Here is a 2,870-nt window from a genome sequence, read left to right as displayed (position 1 = left end):
AAATATATATAATTATTAAAAAGAAAATATATATAATTATTAAAAAAAAAATATATATAATAATTAATAAGAAAATATATATAATATATTATTAAATTTATTTATATAATAAAAAGAAAAATAAGATTGTGGGATAGGGAAGCTTGTTAAAAAAAAAAAAAACTAATAGCCTTTGGCAATATCCTTGAACGTCACGTTTCAAAGTAGATAGAATTATAAAGTCAAAGGATGTTCGATAAATAAAGATAAAATAAATAAGGAAGGAAAGTAAAATAGAAAAGATAGAAAAATGTCTGTCACCTGTTCGACCGCTTTGAAGACCCGGATGAGATTCAGGCCAGCGAGTTTCTGGATATCTCTTTCTGACCAACCTCGTGCTAACAATTCTGCGAATAACTCCGGATATTTGCTCACGTCTTCGAGACCTGCTGGTGTTCTGAAACAGACAGTTCGAAATTGGCTTAGAATAGATTCGCCAAGATTGTTATATTATATTTTTAATAATCCTTTCATTCAATCTTATATCTTTAAACGATTATTAAAGGAACACGGAAATATTATATTTTCCTATAAAAATATTAACGGATAGAAAAATTTTTATTTTTTCTCTCCTCGTTCATTATTTCGGACGTTACGCTGAATTGTTTTTTTTTTTTTCATACTGTACCTTCCCTTTTTTATTATATTTTTTTTTCTTTAGTTTCGCGTATCAAAATAAGCACAGGGAGTCTTGTTTCAAAAACAGAAATAAATACTAAAACAAATCTACGTTTGTATTCGAGTCCGATCTTCTGATTCATTTCGAAAAGTAAAATATATACCTAAATATGCATACACACGTGAGAATACGAAAGATGTGTGTGCAAGAATCAAAAAAAAAAGAAAAAAGGAAAAGAAATATGTGTAACAGTACTTCAGATAAGTACTCCTATCTCAACGTTTCCAATTTACAATTAACGTTCGCTAGAAAAAAAACTACAAAAATCGAACTATCGGGTAATAACTCTTATCGATACTTGATATCTATTACACACACATATATCTAGAAACATTTGTACATAGATACAAGGGGGTGGGGGGGAAAGAAAAGAAAAATAAACAAATAAAAAGAAGAGGTAAGATAAAATGGAAAAACAAAGTGGTGGGATTCTAGTTTGACGATGATACGATGAGAGGATCTCTTGGACGTTGCAAGCGAGTTTCGATCCTCCTCATTACGGGTGTCACAGTTAGGGAAGGTTACGTTGTTAGAGAAACGGATAGGAAAGGGTTGGGTACATGGGTGGATGGTTGGGGCTACGAAAACGAGGGTTTGAGAGATCCGTTGAAAGCCAGCCGGCTGACAATGTCGATGCAGCAAGAGTGGTTAGGGACTTATTCATGGTGCATCGTGTCGTGGCTGAAACTGGCAGTTATGCGGCTCTGCACCAGCAGCACCAGAACCAGAACCAGAATCACCACCAACACCAACAGCAGCAGCAACAGCAGGAGCCATGTACATCGACTGTTTCTGCCACACGAGACTTGACTTTTCCTGAGAGTCGAATTTCGAAATTGCAATTGGACGTACGAACATCTATTGCAACTTGCATTCTTTTCTTCTTTTTTTTTTTTTCATTTTTGTTTTTGTCCTACATTTTTTTTGTTTTCTCTCTCTCTCGTTCATCGATTTCTTTTTCAACGAGTTTCTTCTTCCCCATTTTTCATTTTCTCTCGCAATCGTAAATTTATTCCTTTTTACCGACATATAGTTATAAAAGTATTCAACGAAGAAAAAGAAAGAGAGAGAGAGAGAGAGAGTAGGGGAGGAAAACGTTAATTTTTAATTCCTAAATTTTCAATTCAACCGAACCGTTTTTGTCAATTTATTTCGCGACAGGGTTAATAATAACAGACAAATAATTCATTTGGCATTGATTTACGTTTTGGAAAAATTCAAGATTCGAATAGGATATCGGTGAGAAAACATACACCGAGAGGAAAGAAAAACTTTGAATAGACCAGAATTGCATTCCATCACCATACACTTTCACACACACACTTTTTCTGCACTTTTTTTATATTTTTATCACTTCAAAGGATTCAGGAACGACAGTTCTGATAGTCAAGTTCAGAAAAATACGTTTTAAACTATTAGACGTTGATTTTCTTCGAAAAAAAGGGTACAAAAATGGAGAACTGAATTCAAAGGAAAGAGAGAGAGAGAGAGAAATTTATTTTCGTGATCGAAATGAAAGGATTTTGTTCTAAGCTTAACAACCAACGAGGAAGGTTTGTTCGTGATAACGCGTGGAACGTGTCAGCCATGGAAAGGCCATCGAGTAAATGCAGGTTAACGACCCAATTAACGCTAATCATTACAGTTATTGTGGCGAATCGGGGTTAGCATAGGGTCTACCGAAGTACTCACGTTTTAAGCGTAAGTGAGCCGAATAGGATGCGGTTGAGGCCTTTCTCTCTCTCTCTCTCTTTTTCTCTTTCTCATCCTTCCTTTCTTCCTACTACCTATGCTAATATGAATTTTAATCTCACGTAAAAGCTCATTGGCCAACCTAGTCTTCGTAATATCCACCTTTACCTCTTTTCATCCTTTTTTACACATTTTCTTTTTCTTCCTATATATTTAATTTTTTCTCTCTTTCTGTCTTTCCTTCTTTTCTCATCCTAACAGGTGACCCAATTTCCTTGTTCGAAATAATTCAGTGCATTAGCCCTTTTGTGACACTTTTCCCAAGTAAATTGTCGTCGTGTCAATGATTACAACGATCAATGAAATTTTATTTTTTTTTCAGATAATATTATTCATTGTGTAAAATATATATATATATTTTATATATTATTATTAGATTAAAATAAAATTGCACAGATAT

At 33.8% G+C, this 2,870-nt stretch overlaps 1 protein-coding gene across 1 annotated transcript in view; it reads right to left on the bottom strand.

The window, feature by feature from the left end:
- LOC106789716 (dipeptidase 1) overlaps positions 1–2,870 on the bottom strand; it is a 94,086-nt gene that overhangs the window by 6,198 nt on the left and 85,018 nt on the right. Inside the window, exon 9 of the mRNA XM_014754174.1 lies at positions 301–436. Coding sequence (XP_014609660.1) covers positions 301–436 — 136 coding nt within the window. The remainder of the gene's footprint in view (positions 1–300; positions 437–2,870) is intronic.

The sequence above is a fragment of the Polistes canadensis genome, unplaced genomic scaffold, assembly GCF_001313835.1.
Source record: "Polistes canadensis isolate GaletaPanama2010 unplaced genomic scaffold, ASM131383v1 scaffold_198, whole genome shotgun sequence".
Taxonomy (NCBI): domain Eukaryota; kingdom Metazoa; phylum Arthropoda; class Insecta; order Hymenoptera; family Vespidae; genus Polistes; species Polistes canadensis.
The sequence above is the reverse complement of the archived record's forward strand: the minus strand, read 5'-3'. Positions and strand labels throughout refer to the sequence as shown.